The 16,392-nt window shown below is 40.2% G+C and overlaps 1 protein-coding gene across 1 annotated transcript in view; it reads right to left on the bottom strand.

The window, feature by feature from the left end:
* Positions 1-5,762: 5,762 nt before the first annotated feature.
* The window catches only part of SCFD1 (sec1 family domain containing 1), a 78,571-nt gene continuing 67,941 nt past the window's right edge, over positions 5,763-16,392 (bottom strand). The window contains exons 21-25 of the mRNA XM_063439197.1: positions 14,653-14,705; positions 14,434-14,467; positions 11,535-11,600; positions 8,329-8,397; positions 5,763-6,152 (exon numbers count right to left, since the gene is read on the bottom strand). Coding sequence (XP_063295267.1) covers positions 6,129-6,152; positions 8,329-8,397; positions 11,535-11,600; positions 14,434-14,467; positions 14,653-14,705 — 246 coding nt within the window. The 3' untranslated portion in view covers positions 5,763-6,128. The remainder of the gene's footprint in view (positions 6,153-8,328; positions 8,398-11,534; positions 11,601-14,433; positions 14,468-14,652; positions 14,706-16,392) is intronic.

Genomic DNA, 16,392 nt, shown 5'->3' with positions numbered 1-16,392 from the left:
TTAATCCATGGAAATTCTGATGCACAGTTAATTTGTGTATTAGATGTGGACCATGCAGCCTCCTAGAGTTAGTGGATAAACAAACAAAAACAAAAAAAAACGTGGACTTTTCAGTCTGTATGGAGCCAGTATGATTACCCTGTTTACAAACTGCCTGGTCTTTTAAAACATAATTGAAATCATTTGGATTGAAAGGAATGTTAGCTAGACTAATATAACCAAGTTGATTAAAATGTACCTACCACTTCCTCAAGATCAAGAAAATTAAATTCTATATTTGGTTTTATCAGGAATCAGCACTGTTGTAAGTTGGCCATATTTGCATAACAGTGCGCCATATTTTAGTTTTAACCAAAGCAGTTCTAGTTCCCTTATAGTTCTAGCTAACTATATAATCTAAGATACATCTTACTATTAAAGTATGCCATTTACATGTCTAGCACACAATACGGGTATGATAATTTCATTAGCAACCAAGTCCTGAAGCATCCTAAAAATAACTTGATCTTTATACAACAGTCATTGAAAAAAAACCTCTTAATTAACAAGTATGAATCAAAAAATAAATAAGTCTGTGATAATGTATCAAGACGTGTCAAAGGTATTGGTAAAACTCAAGTTTCAAGTTCCTTTCAACCGGTTAACCACAGGTGGAGTGGGGCTGGGTAGATTGAGTTATCAACAGTTATTTAAATATTTAAAAATAAGTTTCTAAGAAAAAAAGGGTCAAATGAGGTTTGCTTTCTAAGTTTACAATGAAATGGTTTCCTTAACCCCTTCTGCAACTGTTGCTTTAAAAGCCGTAGAACCTTTTAAAAAAAATGGTGGCCTTTTGGTTATTCTTTGGGCCATGAGGTCTATTTGTGATTGACCTAAACTCTGAATGATCTACTGCATCTGGAATATTTAATGGGACAGAGGTGTATCTTTTAGTCTTTCATGGACTCTGCTACGTGGTTATTGAATTATTTTAATGTAAATCGCAGACACCTAGGCCATGTCTGCACACAGACATCTTCCAAGTCCTAGGTTAGACCACGCCAGGTCAAATAGGCTACTCTGGTCGTGTTATCTGAAAACATAGAACTTCAAACTATGTTCTAAGAGTTCATCATAACATTTTTGATTCTCTGTAGTTTGAAGACTGACTTTACATTACTTTGAGATGACATTTAGCAATTTCTTTTTCTGATTTCGTACAGGTTAAAATACAGTCTGTTGACTATCAATAATTGTGATAAAACCCCTTGTGACGAACTGAACCTCGTCACAGATGCTTGGAGGGGCCTGTTGGCCAGCCTCTTGCCAAATGACTACGGGCCAAGTCAACAACTGTAAAGACCAATACTTTATTCCCCCTGGTTCGGCACTTTCCATAGAACTGAATGCTAGCTCCCTAGCGGCCATTTGCATGGATCAAAACCGCAAATAGACTTCAGGGGGATTTAGCCGCGAATGCCCTGGAACTATTTTCGGCATGAAGACTTCCCAGTTCCTGGTCGGTCCCCCATCCGCACTTAGCTGTGAGTCTATAGAACCGTTTTGGGCATGGGACCATGTGTGCGGTCGGTAAAAACTATGACTTTCAGGAAATTCCTGAACCCCTGAACTGATCTGGGTGAATTTTAGATATGTTGGTCACCCAGATCAGGACTATCAGGGGATTTTTTTGTGTGAGGTTTTATGTATTTTTAGGGTACTTTTGGGGTGTTTTAAAAAAGTATGCTTTTTCTGTGATAATTGGGTTAGAATTAGTACAGTTACTGATCCAATTATCTCCCAGGCAGAGGGGAGAGATTGTGTGCTGTGTGTGGGAGTGTCATGCCTTGTAACCAAATTGTTATTGGTCTGTGAAGTTGCAAATCAGTCTACCATCAGGTTCATATGGGCGTACCTCTTGCATGGGAATTGTCATATAAGTGTGGCTCCCATTAAAAAGAGATTTGTTTAACCCTTCATGAAGTCTTGGCTCATGTTTGGGGGACTGGAGAACTATATTCACTCTGGGGATTGCTAGATCACAATACTTCCGAGTATAATCACTAGCTCTTATAAAAGCTGTTCCTGCTACGTGCTCTGGACTAGGAGAGGTCTACCCACTGGAAGCTGGATCCTGGTCTTGGTCTTGGGTCCAGGCTGGGTGGAGGACAGTGAGACCCCAACCAAGCTGTGGCGGTTCGTGGGATCGATGGTGCTGATGGTGTCTAGTAGAGTGCTTGGAGTCCTCGGTGAGCACTAGCAGCATCGATTGACAGAGGCACCAGGTCAGGGTGCCAGGCGGTCTGTCACACCCCTAATATGCCTTGACAGTTAACCTTGATCAAACATTGATGACTTTGTAGATGTGGATGTGAAGTCTTACCTGATCTCGTGGAAGGTTTGTCACGAAAGTAAGAATTTAAAGTGAAATTTAAATTTGTCAAACTAGCTAAACTGGAAAAATTCTATAAGTCAACTATGCTTTCAAGGTTACCCTGGCATACAGTTGAAATCATTGTTATTTAATAAAGTAAGAATTCAAAGTGGATTTTAAATTTATGGTCAGAGTTGCTAAACTAGCTGGCTTCAAGAACTTCTCCAGTTTGGCTATTTCGTCCTTAAAATTGAAATCCACTTTGAATTCTCACTTAAGTAAATAACCTCTATTGATTATGCTTCTAGTCGTCAGCCATCTAGACAAAATACAGCCACCACTACACGGTCTAAGAACAGCTGTAACACCACTAACATTTTTGAATGCCAAGACATTCTCATTTAAATAGTATTTCTCACCAATTGAGGTCTGCTAGACCGAAGTCTAATGACTTGTGGCAACAAGAACATTAAGATATGTATCTCTGATTTTTACAGATGTCATAAACGCAGTCTTAAATAGCCAGAAATCTGTTAAAACCTAACTCCAAGTGGTTTCATAGTACACGACACCCCTTTTGATTGCCAAAAAAGCAGCTAGCCTTTCTGGAAATTAGAGAATAGCATGTGGCTCGTGAATATCCCCTGGCAGACATTCAATAGTTAGACATCGCAGTGGCCATCCCAATAATCAGCCTCATTGACACACAGCAGGCTGCACCTGCTAATAGTGTGTGTCCTAGTGTTTTCACAACCCTGCTAAAAGTGACTAAAGCCAACATGGTATTGGAACTCATAACTCAATCTGGTGTGGATTGGAAAAATATGTAAAGATAATAACTTGTGCCCACAAGTAATCAGCCTGTAGCAATCAATAGAGAAAATATCAGTAACAAAGGAAACGTACATCCTTCCAGTCTAGTACTGGAGGAAGAATGCTGCCAGAATTTTAAAGGAACACTCCAGGCACCATAACAATTTTAACGCTGTGATGTCCAGGAACTCCTAACATCCTTGAGATAAACTGTTTACAAATGGTTTAACACCAACGTTGTGAAGAGAGCGCCCACCTGCTCTGCACCTTGATTTCTAGGGATGTTAGAGGCTTCAATGAGGAACCCAAGGACTGTATGCTGTTGACACCTATTGACCCAATCTATCACTAGCTTCCTACTCACAAAACCCTGTGGGAAAGGTACTGGAGACGAGGAGTGACGCCCAGCAGATCTGAGTGAAGAAGTTAAACTATTCTAAAATGCTTTGACTACTTACAATTGGGCGAACGGCCAGCACACTATCCCCCGACAGAATCAGAGTGGTAAAGAGTAAGAAATTGCAATAACTACAAACTCTCATCCAAACTAAATCCCTTAATACTTATTGTGTTACTATATAGCCTGGGTGTTACATCCAATGTTAAATATCTGTAGAAAAAGTGCAATCTAGGCTAGTTGTCTTAGAGACACAGTATGCAAGAAAACACACAACCAATAAGAGACAAATAAAGTCAAGATATTTAGCTTATATCGCAAGCATGGGTAGCGGAATATAACGACTCAAATGTTGATCAGAAAAGTTGTTGATAAAACTCCCATGTTACAATTTGATGGCTTCTAACAGTGTACAGTTTTTATACATAATGTTCTAACATCAGGTTTGACATTTTTTTTGCCATAAATGCTGCAAGGATATGACCGCTGTTCACCAATTAAGACACGATCAAGAGCAGGTGCATCTGTCACAATATATTAGAAAAAAAACACAACAGGACATTAAGGCTTCTCTTGCAAATGTGACATATTACATTATTAGAAAAAAAAAAGAAAACCCAGCGCACTCCATTAACCCCCAAACAGCAACTTCAGTGCTGACAGATTTTGTTTGTTTTATTTATTTATTTATTTTTTAAAACACCTAATCTAGGCAAAAAAAAAAATGGGGATGTAGTTACATTATATGATCATACATTGCATAAGCCTGCCACAACGTCAATGTACCCCATCTTTGGCAGGTCCTACACTACCAGCCTAGTGTCTGCTTCATGAGCTACTTTCTTAGGGAAAAAAAATCCATTTTGAGTTCTCTGCAGTACAAGGCCAAATAGAGCCTTGGGATGAGGCACCTGTGACAGGGGGAGAGGGGTGCAAAGCAGCGGAGTTGGCTAGACTCCCAAATAAATCTGTCAGCACTGAAGTTGCAGTTTAGGGGATAATGGAGTGCTCTGGATTTTCTCTTTTTTATTGTATAAATTGGCTCCCAGCAGCACCCTATTTATGCATATTCAGGTGAGTGCAGTCAGCCCACTGTTTTCTCATATTTCATTATGTCCATTAACATGGTATTGCTTTATTTTTTAATGTTAACATCAGCCACATTAGTCACACAGCTGATGCAGGAATTACAGGAACCCACCTGTTTTAATTTTTTTATACGATTTCTGAGCACATTTTGAATTTCAATGTCATGCCATCTAACAGAATATTCCTGTCTTTAAAAGACCACTATAGGCACCCAAACCACTTATCTCAATTAAGTGGTCTGGGTGCTAGGTCCCCCTAGTTTTAACCCTGCAGCTGAAAACAGTTTCAGAGAAACTGCTATGTTTACATTGCAGGGTTAATCCAGACTCTAGTGGCTGTCTCCCTGACAGCCAATAGAGCCCGCTTCTGCGATTCTCAGTGTGAAAATCGCAAGGAACTCACACTGGACGTCCATAGGAAAGCATTGAGCAATGCTTTCCTATGGGCGGTTTGAATGCGCGCATGCGCATTTGGCTCCACTTGGGAGCTGACGTCTTCAGCCCAGCGGGAGGGGGCTCCGAGGGAGGTGGGGACCTAATAACCCTATAGTGCCAGGAAAATGAATTTGTTTTACTGGCACTATAGTGTTCCTTTAAGCTTGTACATTTACATACATTTCGAATGAAGCCACAGTTCTTCTGCACTGAATTGCCTATCCATGAATGCATAACGATAGTTTTTGCATTTACAAAAGGGATAATTGCAAATACAGATGTGAGCTTTGATATTGCAGTGTATGTAGAATGTTTGCAGTGTGTTTATAGAATGTTGCAAGCAATTCTTAATACATATCATGATGGCTGGCGTGATTGATGCACATGATGGGGGAGACTAATCAGGACAGAACATGTGCTATTTTTGGAGCAAAGTGGTCAATTTAGAAATACATTTTGGTTTCCATGGCATTTGCTCCCTTTTTAGCATTTTGCCCCAATAATAGCACCTATTCATATCACCTATTAGCCTTGGTAAATCTCCCCCAATATTGTCACTGCACAGCACCTTAACTCATGCAGCTCTCTCAATGTACCACCTTGTTTGTGAACTGCGTCATATTGCATATTATGGAGTGAATTGAATAACAGAATCCTTCACACACAATGCACGGTATAAAATTAAACAAATAGTAGGCTTTATTTGGAAACAGCCCCTTTGTACAGACAGTATTAATTTAGTTGGTACTGGGAGTGATACCTTCGTTAAAGAAGGAGTTAAATAAGAGAGGCCTTGAATATTTTGATGTCAGAGGACCTGCGATTCACAGCTGTGCTCCGTACATTTGAGACCTCTGATAGTGAATAAGTTGAGACGTGGATTCACCATCTGTTTTCATACTTGAAGGCTTTTGTGCAATGTTCTGCCAGCAGACAGGTTAATGGAAGGGTCCATGTTTGGGTTATGTCCATTGATCCTTACACTAAATACCAGATCACATACTCTGGGATGGAGTGGGACACAGAGAGGGCACACCACTGGCTACTTTTGCCCAAGTTGAGACAACTAAAGCAGAAAAACAAATAAACATGGTATGAACACCATCGGCAAGACATTAATATCCCAAATAGCATTAGAAGAATGAATGGTAAATACTATATAAACATGCCAGTATGACTGTTTGTATATATGTAGGTGTATATCTATTAAAGAGAAAAGGTCACTTCCCAGGACTTAATATTATGTATACCAATCTCCTATATTTAGAAAAAATGTTTTTGTGATGTTTCAAAAAGTATATTAAATTCACACTTGTATCCTGGAACAGGATATCCTCCTCATTGGCTTTCTGTCAATCAAGGTCATAAATATTGCCCATTTCTGCCATTGAAAATAGAGGAAAAGGGCAACAGAAACAATGTTGCTCTCGCTATGCATGTACTGAATTGCATTGTGAAGTCATTTGCTAAATCTTAAATGCATATTCTAAAAGAAAATTGAAAATTGCACATTATAAAAAAAAAACTAAATAAATAAAAACAAAACAAATGTAACCGCAAGTGATTTTCAAAGTTTTATCAAAGACGTAATTCCCAGAGAAGTGACAGATCTGCTTTAATGCTGAGAAAACAGATTTCTAGTTGTTAATCAAAAGTCTGCACAAAACACATTAAATCCAAATTGTTGTTATACCAGTCTGTGGCTGGATATTTGGATGATTTTGTACCTTCTGCTAGAACGATCATATACCCAAAATCTTATAACCCTTTTATCTTAAATTCATATCAACCTATAATGCAATTATTAATAAAAGCTAATAAAAAGAGATGAAGATGTTGACTAAAACCATCACGTGAAATATATTGGTTAGAAGAAAAAAAAAAAACAATAGAAAAGTACCATGCATAATTTTATTATACATTTAGATTGCACCATCTGCACTGTAAGTTCTTTTTCCCTTTCTGTCTTCGATAAATAATTGTTTACCACAAACATACACTGATCAGGCAAACGTTAAAACCACCTGCCTAATATTGTGTACTAGGTGTACTGATGTGTTAAGGCATGGACTCCACAAGACCTCTGAATATGTCCTGTGGTAACTGGCACCAAGACACCATTAGCAACAGATCCATTAGGTCTTGCAAGTTGCGAGGTACCGGCTCCATGGATCGGATTACTTGTTACAGCACATCACAGAAATGCTCACTCGGATTGAGATTTGGGGAACTTGGATGCCAAGGCAATAAGGCAACACCTTGAACCCTTTGTCATGTTCCTCTAACCATTCCTGAACATTGTTTTGCAGTGTGTCAGGTTTCATTATCCTGCTGAAAGAATCCACTGCCACCAGGTAACACCACTGCCATGATGGGATGCACATGGTCTGCAACAATCTCTAGGTAGGTGGTATGTGTCAAAGTAACATCCACATGAATACCAGGACCCAAGGTTTCCAAGCAGAGCATTGCCCAGAGGTGCATCCTGCTGCCATATTTTTCCAAAATAAACAACACACATGCACCTGGCTATACACCTGATCTAAAACAAAGCATGATTCATCAGACCAGACAACCTTCTTTCATTGCTCCATGGTCCAGTTCGGGAGCTTATTTCTCCATTAAAGGAGCTTTTACTCCTGGACCGTGGTCATTAGTTGCTGGTCTGCAGCTATGCAGCAAATTGTGATGCATTGTATGTTCTGACACCGGTCTATCATGGTCAGAATTAATTCAGCAATTTGAGCTACAGTAGCTTTTCTGTGTGATCAGGCTAGCTTGCATCAATGAGACTTGGCCACCCATGTCCCTGTTGCCGGTTCACCGGTTGTCTTTGATTGCACAACTTTTGGAATGTACTAACCCCTGCATACTGGGAACACCCCACAAGACTTCCCATTTTGAAGATGCTCGGAACAGTTGTCTAGCCATCACAATTTGGCCCTTGTCAAATTCAGATCTTTTAACTTGCCCATTTTTCCAGCTTCCAACACATGAAATTCAAGAACTGACTGTTCACATGCTGCCTGATATATGCCACCCCTTGACAGGTGACATTGTAACGCTATAATCAATGTTATTCACCACACTTGTCAGTGGTTTTAATGTTGTGACTGATCAGTGCATACAGGGCATCGAAGAATTTGGAGTTACCAACAAAAACAAATGTAGCACTTATTAAATTACAGACATATTGCATTTCTAAATGGAGAATATAATCATCTTCGCACACAAACTATTACCTGTTTAACGAACTGTGTGGCATTAAACAGCTCTGTGCAGCCATAGAGAATGTGTTTTCCTTGCTTGGTCTGAGAAATAGAAGACAGTATTTTAGGTGTAGAGACATATTAGATACAGCACTCACCAAGTAACCCGGGTGCTCTGAAACCAAGGCTGGCCAGGCCTCCCTTCCAAGATATGCAGAATAAATAATGGTTCAGACACTCCGGAATAACAAAAAAAAAACAGCTTTATTGGAGCAAAAACAGCAACGTTTAAACCCTGTAGGGTCAAAACTTTGCTGTTTTTGCACCTATAAAGCTGCTATTTTTTGTTATCCCGGAGTGCCTGAACTGGGGCCCGCTTTGTGCTATGGCTGCGACCAGCCGCAAGACAGGAAAGATATTTCCTGTCTGATCCTATTCTTCTCTCCTGCGGCCACAAGAGGGCAGAGTGTCTGTCTATCTGCAGAGCAGGTCAGTCACTCCCCCTTGCCTCCTGCTTGTGTCTGGAACTGGAGGAAGGGCAGCTCAACTTAAGGTAGGAGAAGAGGGGCTTGGGGGACCTTCCTGTGTAGTGTGCTAAATTGGGGGGGAGGGTGTATTTATTTGAGGGAGTGAGAGGGCCAGTGTATTAATTTGGGGGAGTGACAGGGCCAGTGTATACATTTGGGGGAGTGAGAGGGCCAGTGTATTAATTTGGGGGAGAGGGCCAGTGTATTAATTTGGGGGAATGAGAGGGCCAGTGTATTCATTTGGGGGAGTGAGAGGGCCAGTGTATTCATTTGGGGGAGTGAGAGGGCCAGTGTATTAATTTGGGGGAGTGAGAGGGCCAGTGTATTAATTTGGGGGAGTGAGAGGGCCAGTGTATTAATTTGGGGGAGTGAGAGGGCCAGTGTATTAATTTGGGGGAGTGAGAGGGCCAGTGTATTAATTTGGGGGAGTGAGAGGGCCAGTGTATTCATTTGAGGGAGTGAGAGGGCCAGTGTATTAATTTGGGGGAGTTTGAGGGCCAGTGTATTAATTTGGGGGAGTGAGAGGGCCAGTGTATTAATTTGGGGGAGTGAGAGGGCCAGTGTATTAATTTGGGGGAGTGAGAGGGCCAGTGTATTAATTTGGGGGAGTGAGAGGGCCAGTGTATTAATTTGGGGGAGTGAGAGGGCCAGTGTATTAATTTGGGGGAGTGAGAGGGCCAGTGTATTAATTTGGGGGAGTGAGAGGGCCAGTGTATTCATTTGAGGGAGTGAGAGGGCCAGTGTATTCATTTGGGGGAGTGAGAGGGCCAGTGTATTCATTTGAGGGAGTGAGAGGGCCAGTGTATTCATTTGAGGGAGTGAGAGGGCCAGTGTATTAATTTGGGGGAGTGAGAGGGCCAGTGTATTAATTTGGGGGAGTGAGAGGGCCAGTGTATTAATTTGGGGGAGTGAGAGGGCCAGCGTATTAATTTGGGGGAGTGAGAGGGCCAGTGTATTCATTTGAGGGAGTGAGAGGGCCAGTGTATTAATTTGGGGGAGTGAGAGGGCCAGTGTATTCATTTGGGGGAGTGAGAGGGCCAGTGTATTCATTTGAGGGAGTGAGAGGGCCAGTGTATTCATTTGGGGGAGTGAGAGGGCCAGTGTATTAATTTGGGGGAGTGAGAGGGCCAGTGTATTAATTTGAGCCAGGGAAGGAAGGTGAGAGTGTATTAATTTGGGGAAGGGGGCAGACAATAAGTTGAAACGAAAAAATGTGGATGAGATGCAAAATCCCAACAACAAACGATGCCACAACACCAGGTTTTGTGTTATCATTGGTATCAGGTAGATTCTTAATGTATAAAAAATCTTGACGTTATATGATTGATGGGGTTTAAATCCTGGTGCTGGACTTTTCCCAATCCTCGAAAATATCTCACATTAAAAATACAGTAGTCTGCACACAAGGTTGAACCCCCTATAATCCATAGAGAAAAATTGAATAGAGGATATGGAAAGTATGAAAAAGTGAACATTCATTAATATAAGAAATACATGAATATATGGCATTAAATTGTCATGGCAGCCCTCATAGGTACCTGAAGGTTTAAGCAGGCATAATACATCATACATATGACATGTCTCCAAAAATAATATAGATTTCCAGGCAAAAGGAACAAACTTTGGCAGTGTATTGGATTTGTGGGCAGTGTATTAGAATGGGGAGAGGGGCAGTGTATTAGATTGGGTCTGCATGGAGGCGCCACGCATGCACAATAGCCTCCCTATGGGAAAGCATTGGATTGGCTGAGATCATCAAGTTTGATGATCTCAGCCAAAGTGAAGAACACACTCATAGGAATTCAAAATCAACAGGATAATGTAATTTATTTTTTTTTAAACATTTTTTTAAAGCTGTGCAAGGGCATATATTCACCATTTCAGTACCATTACCAAACTTTTTTTTAATAGGTCAAGGTAGTTGGACTGAAATATTGGTTATATGCAAATGCACATCTTCTTTAAATAAATTAACTCTTTTGTTTACTTTGAAGCCCTATGAGCGTGAGGACATCCAGTGTTAGTTAGGCAACTTTTTTTATATTGTACTTTTCTAAATAAACCTACATTTCTATGAAAACTGAATTCTTTGATTTTTTGTGGCCCACATAAACTTAAACCTTGTTTATTTGGCCCGTGTTAGCCTTTTAGTTTGACATGCTTGCCATAGAGGGTTAACACTTTAGCCAAGTCATGGGTAGGTAGCATGCGACCTGTCAAATGGCTGAAATATGAATGTTCTAAAGAAGTTGAAGCACAAGATAGGAGACTGGTGGGACTGCTGTGCAAAGTCTCAGAAATCAAAAACAAAATCCAAAGCAGGGACAGCGGAGAACAGTTCACTTAGCAACCAGAAGCAATTTCCCAGGAAAACAAGAACAGACACAGACGCCTGCCACGCAACTTTATTTTTATGGGGAAGTGTTTGCATGTCAATCAGCCAAAGTCATCAAAGCGGAGAGTGGGAGACAGAAAGCAGAGTGAGCAAGGGCGGTGGAGAGAGAGAGAAAGATTTTAAGAATTATAGAGGAAACTGAGCGAAAAACACCAGGGACGATATATGGAGAAACAGAATGTTCAACTTGAACATTTAGATCCAACACAAAGTGCCATCAAAACAATGACAAATCAACAGTAAAGTAAACTTAAAATACTATAAATAAAGCGAAGAAAGAAAAATTAAATGCACCAAGATTTAAGTGTACAAAATACCTTTATGTAGTCCACTAAATTCTGGTATTCAATATAGTTCCCTCCTCCAACGACAAACACTATAGCCTGTTGGGTAAAACAATTAAAATGTAGGAGGACTTCTTCACAGTGTATAAAATACAACATAACAACTGCAGGAGATTATTAATATTAGGTTGAAAGGAAACTAGTGATTGCCTAATAGTGAAATCAGGGTAGAAATCAGCCACACTAAATTTCAGAAACGGGATTATTTTCTAAGAGCTGCAACCACGTGGTATCTAAAGGGAAAAGTCGTGAGAAAGCCACTGATTAGAATATAAATGATGTAAAAATAAATAATTCTATTGCGAGATCTAATATTGAGACCTTTACACTAACCTCTTTATAGAGATTTTAATATGCAAGAATGTTTAAATAACTAGCACTCTCTCAGATTATTGTTACATAAGCCACCACTCTAAGAGGCACCCCAAAGCCAGGTGGTCACCCTGGCCCCTCTAACTTGGATTACTTCCAATATCATAGTCGCTTTTTGTCCTCACATTTAAAGGGACACTTTAGTCACCAAAAAAACTTGAAGCAGTTTTGGTGTGTTGATCATGTTCCTGTAATCTCACTGCCCAATTCTCAGCCATTTAGGAATCTCTCTGTCTATGCAACCCTAGGCACACCTCCCTGTATGTGACTTACACAGCTTTCCTAAACACTTCCTGCAACGTCATCTAATGTTTATATTTCCTTTACTGCAAGTTCTGTTTAATTTAGAATGTCTTATCTCCTGCTCTGTTGACAGCTTGTGTGTGAGTAAAGTTCAATTTACAGAGCAGGAGATAAAAACTTTTAAAGTAAGTTACATGATTGAAAATGAAATCATTTTGTTTTCTTGCAGGCTGTGTAAGTCACAGCCAGGGGAGGTATGGTTATGGCTGCATAAACAGAAACCAAATTATTTAACTCCTAAATTGCAGAGAATTGAACAGTAGGAGCTTGATCTAAACACAACTGCTTTGTTGAGCTAAAGTTGATTTTGTGACTATAGTGTAATATAATATTGCAAATTTGTTTTAACCCTGCATTGTCCATATGACCTCTCATTTACTCTCCTAATGCATTACAATAACAGCAACATTGTGCCCAATGAATAAACATTTCCCTGTGAAGCGTCTCCTATACATTTAATTGAGACAAACACTTTACCAATGTATTCTAAAACATTTGAGATACACAGTATTTGTAACTACAAGGCAAAATCATCACATTTAACAATGCTCATATGGACCACACCTGGTCTCATCAGGGACATTTTTAATGCCCAGAGACTGCCTGAACATTTTATTGCCTTAACAGAATACATCATTATTTTATCAATAGTTTAGTGTTAACAGCATATGAAAACGGCACGGTTTCACCAAGCTATTCTAGAAGCAAAAGTTTCTAAACATGTCATACAAATATAATTTTTTTTTTTTTTTGCAAGCAAGATAAATCCATCACCTGCTTGGATGCATCCTACCCCTTTGTACATTTTTTACCAATTGTTGCAAAACTCTGGGACATGCAGCTGTTTTTTATTTAGGACCTAGTGAATGTATCTTTATGTTTCCCTGTTAAAGGATCACTATAGTGTCAGGAAAACAAAATTATCCTTAGGACCCCTCCACCCTCAGTGCCCCCCTCCCTTGGCACTGGAGGGATTAAAACCCCTTCAGCTACTTACCTTAATCCAGCGCCGGGCTCCCTCGGCGCTGGTGACCTATTCTCCCCCGCCAGCTCCCGAGTGGAGCAGAATGCGCATGCGCGGCAAGAGACGCGAGCGCATTCAAACAGTCCATAGGCAAGCATTTCTCAATGCTTTCCTATGGACGTTCTGCACTCTGAATGCGATTTTCACATCCAGCATCGCAGAAGCGCCTCTAGCGGCTGTCAGGAAGACATCCACTAGTGGCTGGATTAACCCTGCTATGTAAACATAGCAGTTTCTCTGAAACTGCTATGTTTACATCTGAAGGGTTAAAACCTAAGGGACCTGGCACCCAGACCACTTAATTGAGCTGAAGTGGTCTGGATGACTATAGTATCCCTTTAAACCCTAGAGATGCTTTTGGCAAACATCTGCAATAATTAAAGGAGTACGCCAAGCACCATGATTGTGTCAGTGATTTGAAGTAGCTATGGTGCTTGGAATATGTATGTGCAGGTGCATTTACTCTAAATATGCAACTTTTCACTTTGCTGACGGTGATGTAATCCCAACTCCAGCAACAAGAGTACAAGGCGGACTAATGTTAACGCTGCACGCATATTTGGCATCTATCATTAGCAGGCATAGCATGCCGCCCAAGTCCGCCGCCAGACTTCCCTGCCATTGAAGTGAGGAAAAGTGACATCAGAGGAGGATCGGGTTGCAGGTACGTTTTCCTTTCATTTTTTTTTAGCTTGCTGAAGTGCTTTATGTGTGAAGAATTTTACCTTTTTTTCATTGTGCAAAAAGTGCAGATTTCAATATTGGCTCTTCCATAAATTAACCTTGTTACACCCTCCCCAGCTGTCAGACAAGCTGTACTGTTACTTCCTGGTTTGTAAGCTCAGAGGAGCTAAAATCAAGAGGCAGCAATTGCTCAAAGCACCTGACTTGCAAACATTTCTCATAGAGCTGCATGGGGAAGACTTATTTGGCGGCCACAAAAAGTCTGGGTGGGTTTAGAAGGAGAGGGATTGCAAAAGCTTCAGGAGACCACCGATTTAGCAAATCAAGTAAGTGTTTGAATTGTTTTAACCATTTCATTGCCAGGGGGGATGCAGAGGGACACTATAGTGTTAAGAATACAGCTTATTGCGTGTTCCTTTAATAGTTACACATTTCACATATTCGTCTACAGATTTCTCTCTGTTAACGTCTTCCCCTTTATCTCCTCACCTCCTGGAAGGGATTTTTGTTTCTTGGTACAGAGCTGTATTAACAAAGAAAAGAAGAGAGATATTGTATGAATGCAAAGTGGACAATAAACTCAAAAAACACATCCTGTCTGGTCAACGGGTAAACAATAATGCCAAAACACCAGCTAAACTATCCTGTTTACATTGCACAATCTTAGAAAGGAATTCCTGTTAGAAGACGCATGAGTTGGAAAATTACCTGTCATTCCCACGCAGCATCTTTGGGTCGAAGTATCTGTATTCATCTGTATCCTGCAGAAATAAGTAGAATACAATGGTGTATCATTGGAAAGCATGAGAAAAGCATGAAAATATTTCATGTCAAATTAATTTGTAGCCACAAAAAAAAAGCAAAAAGCTAGCCATTTAAAGGGACCCTAGAGGCACGAAAGCAAATTTAGGTTAAAATGAAGCAGTTTTGGTGTATAGATCGTGTCCCTGCAGGCTCACTGCTTAATTCTCTGTAATTTAGGAGTTTGATCATTTTGTTTATACAGTCCTAGGAACACCTCCCTGCATGTGATTTACACAGCCTTCCTAAACACTTCCTGTAAAAGTTGTCTAATGTTTAAACTTCCTTTGTTGAAAATTCTGTGTAATTTAGAATTTCTTATCTCCTGCTCTGTTACTAGCTTGCTAGACCCTGCAGGAGCCTCCTGTATGTAATTAAAGTTTCATTTACAGAGCAGGAGATAACATCTTTTAAAAGTAAGTTACATCTGATTAAAAATGAAACCAGCCAGGGGAGGTGTGCCTAAGCTGCATAAACCGAAACAAAAGTGGGTAAAACTCCGAAATAGCAGAGAATTGAGCAGTGAAACTTCAAAGGTATAATCTATGCACAAAAACTGCTTCATTAAGCTAAACGTTGTTTTGGTGACTATAGTGTTCTTTTAAAATTACAGTATAGTCACCAGAACAACTACAGCTTAACCCCTTAAGGACCAAACTTCGGGAATAAAAGGGAATCATGACATGTCACGTGTCCTTAAGGGGTTAAAGGGACACTATATTGAAGTGGTCTGGGTGCAATGCCCCAGTCCCCTTAACCCTGGAATGGTAATTATTACAGTTTCTAAGAAATTACAATAATTACCTCTCAGGGTTAACTCCACCTCTAGTGGCTGTCTACCAGGCGGGCATGTTGTGTTTTTAACTCTATAGGGTCAGGAATACATGTTTGTGTGTCTTAATACTTTTTATGTATCACTATTATCCAGAGTGCTTAACAAAATGCAGCTTGTTACAGTAGCATCTAATTAGACATAAGATAGCAATAATCATGACTTCACAAGAGGCTGTTTGGAACTGGAATAAAGTGGACAATACTGGATGTTAACCTTTTCAGTGTCAAAATGGGAGGCGCAGTAAACAGGAGTTTAAGGAACGCGCTAACTAAAAAAAATGCTAATCAGTTGAGGTGACGAGTGAATATTTCCAACTATCTTAGCGGTTTCAATGAAAACAACCTATAAAGACACCTGCAATGGTGTAACATTTTATTTTTATTGAAGCAAACATCTAAATAGTCTATGGATTATTTGTCATCTATCGCAATATTAAAGGGATACTTTAGGCCTCTGAAGTGGTTATGGTACCTGGAGTCTTCCAGTGGCATCCAAATTCTAAGAGTTAAACCGCTTATGGACGGTTAACATGAAATGAGGGTACCTGGGCACTCGTAACCCAACCAAGGTCTTCTCTGCTGCTCTAGCAAGATAAGAGGTGGGAAGCAGCAATAAGCTGTGAGTGTCCCTGATGGGTACTCTGCATTAGCCATTCCATCCAGCAGAACTAGGAGCTACAGCACCTGGGCACCCTCATTCAAAGTTAAAGTGAACTGTGGGTCAGCATCAAAGGACTCCAGGCACCATAGCTACTTTAATGAGCCACTCTAAGTTAGAAGGTATTTAATATTTAAATGATAGAAATATATCAC

This window comes from Pelobates fuscus, chromosome 13 (assembly GCF_036172605.1).
Source record: "Pelobates fuscus isolate aPelFus1 chromosome 13, aPelFus1.pri, whole genome shotgun sequence".
Classification (NCBI taxonomy): domain Eukaryota; kingdom Metazoa; phylum Chordata; class Amphibia; order Anura; family Pelobatidae; genus Pelobates; species Pelobates fuscus.
This window is presented reverse-complemented; position numbering and strand designations above follow the sequence as displayed.